This window comes from Mauremys mutica, chromosome 12, assembly GCF_020497125.1.
Source record: "Mauremys mutica isolate MM-2020 ecotype Southern chromosome 12, ASM2049712v1, whole genome shotgun sequence".
NCBI lineage: Eukaryota > Metazoa > Chordata > Testudines > Geoemydidae > Mauremys > Mauremys mutica.
The window spans coordinates 36,411,860-36,413,936 of NC_059083.1; the positions used below are offsets into that span (position 1 = coordinate 36,411,860).

A 2,077-nucleotide genomic window follows, 5' to 3' on the forward strand; every position below is an offset into this window, starting at 1 on the left:
AGAGTAAACGATACAACATAGCAATGATGGAGGGATGCTGCTAGTCCATTGTTCCATGCAGGCAGAAGTGCAGCTGGGAGTTGTTGCCATAAATCAGTTTGGAAGCAGGCAGCCGGCCGTCTAAGCACAGAGCTTGGGGTAGAAACATTACAGATGAGCTGCTACTTACGATGCTGGAGGAGTCTATGTCATATTGCTCTGCAAAGTGGGAATCAGGCTGAGTTGGCATTTTAATCTATTAATTTCTTGACCAAACTATGAGCTTGGTGATGGTCACAATAGAGGGCCCTTCTTTGAAAAAACTGTTGGGTTTGGAGTGTGCTTTGTTCCATCCTTCACACTGCATTTTATCAAACCACACCTTGGGTCAAATCCTCAGATGAGGTAAAGTGACAAAGCTCCATTAACTTTAAAGGAGCTGATCCAATTTACATTAGTGCGATAATAGACTGATTAATTGTCAGAGGCAAGGAGCACTAACAATACCTAATCACTGCAAGTGAGGAGTTCTGTGTACCTTTGACATTCATATAATGAGGTATTAGGGTAAGGAGAAACAGGGTCATTCTCTCTGTCACTCTAATGCTGATCATTGTCCTTCTCATTCCCTCCACAGCCATCACATGATGTACTGAGAAAGAAAATGTCCAACCAAACCGCTGTAACCGAGTTCCTTCTCCTGGGATTCTCTGACATTCAGGAACTTCAGATTTTACACTTTGTGGTGTTTCTACTGCTTTACCTGATATCCCTGCTGGGGAACCTTCTCATTATCGCAGCCATAGCCCTCGACCGCAACCTTCACACCCCCATGTATTTCTTCCTCATGAATCTGTCCATCCTAGACCTAGGCTCCGTCTCTGTCACCATCCCCAAATCCATGGCCAATTCCCTCATGAACACCAGATGGATTTCCTATTCTGGATGTGTTGCCCAAGTCTTTCTCTTTGCCTTCTTTGCTTCAGCAGATTATGCCATACTGACCGTCATGGCGTATGATCGATACGTCGCCATCTGCCAACCACTGCACTATGAGACTGTGATGAACAGGAGAGCTTGTGTCCAAATGGCAGCCAGTGCCTGGATCAGTGTTATTCTCTACTCTGCAGTGCACACTGGAAACACATTTGCAATATCCTTTTGTGGCGGCAACATGGTGGATCAGTTCTTCTGTGAAATCCCCCAGCTCCTTAAACTCGCCTGCTCTGGTTCAGACCTCAGTGAACTTGGGTTTCTCATTTTTAGTTTATTCTTATGGTTAAGCTGCTTTGTTTTCATAATTTTGTCATATGTTCAGATCTTCACCACAGTGGTGAGAATCCCCTCTGAGCAGGGCCGACATAAAGCCTTCTCCACCTGCCTTCCTCACCTCATTGTGGTCTCCTTGTTCCTTTGTACTGCCATTTTTGCATACCTGAAACCCATCTCCAGCTCTCCATCAGTTCAGAATCTCTTGGTGGCTGTTCTCTATTCTGTGTTGCCACCAATGATGAATCCGATCATCTATAGCATGAGGAACAAGGAGCTCAAAGATGCCCTGAATAAACTGATAGGTTGGAGGTTATTTATTAGGAATTAAATATCCATATGATCATGATATCATTCTGTGTTTCTTTAGAAATATAATTATCTGACAATATTATTGTCTCCATGAGAACATAACATGCTATCTCTTCATGGTATTTACACTAGTAAAAATCCAGACAAACTTGACTGAAGAGAAAAAAAGAGTTATTATACATTTACACAAAAGTACATAAGATCATTATCTATCTATCTATCTATCTATCTATCTATCTATCTATCTATCTATCTATCTATCTAGTGTTTATATACTGTTACCCATCACCATACTATATGAGCACTTTGCACATAATATCAGTAGCCGTAGCAAAAGTCCTTAGTGGGGTCTCTGGCTCTTCTTACTTTGAGTGATGAAAAGTCTGATTGAGGTATCAATGCATATGTTGTTTGTTTCTCTGTTTTTTAATTTATTTTTGTTTAGCTGGTTGGTTGGTGGTTTGATTTGTTTCTTTGTTCCAGGTGGTTTTGGAGGTGGAATGGCCCAGGGACACAG

At 41.9% G+C, this 2,077-nt stretch overlaps 1 protein-coding gene across 1 annotated transcript; it reads left to right on the forward strand.

The window, feature by feature from the left end:
- The first annotated feature begins 643 nt into the window (after window positions 1-643).
- On the forward strand, window positions 644-1,579 carry LOC123345167 (olfactory receptor 14A16-like). The gene has a single exon (XM_044981858.1). It carries the CDS (start codon window positions 644-646, stop codon window positions 1,577-1,579), a length of 936 nt encoding a protein of 311 aa, XP_044837793.1.
- Window positions 1,580-2,077: the final 498 nt, after the last annotated feature.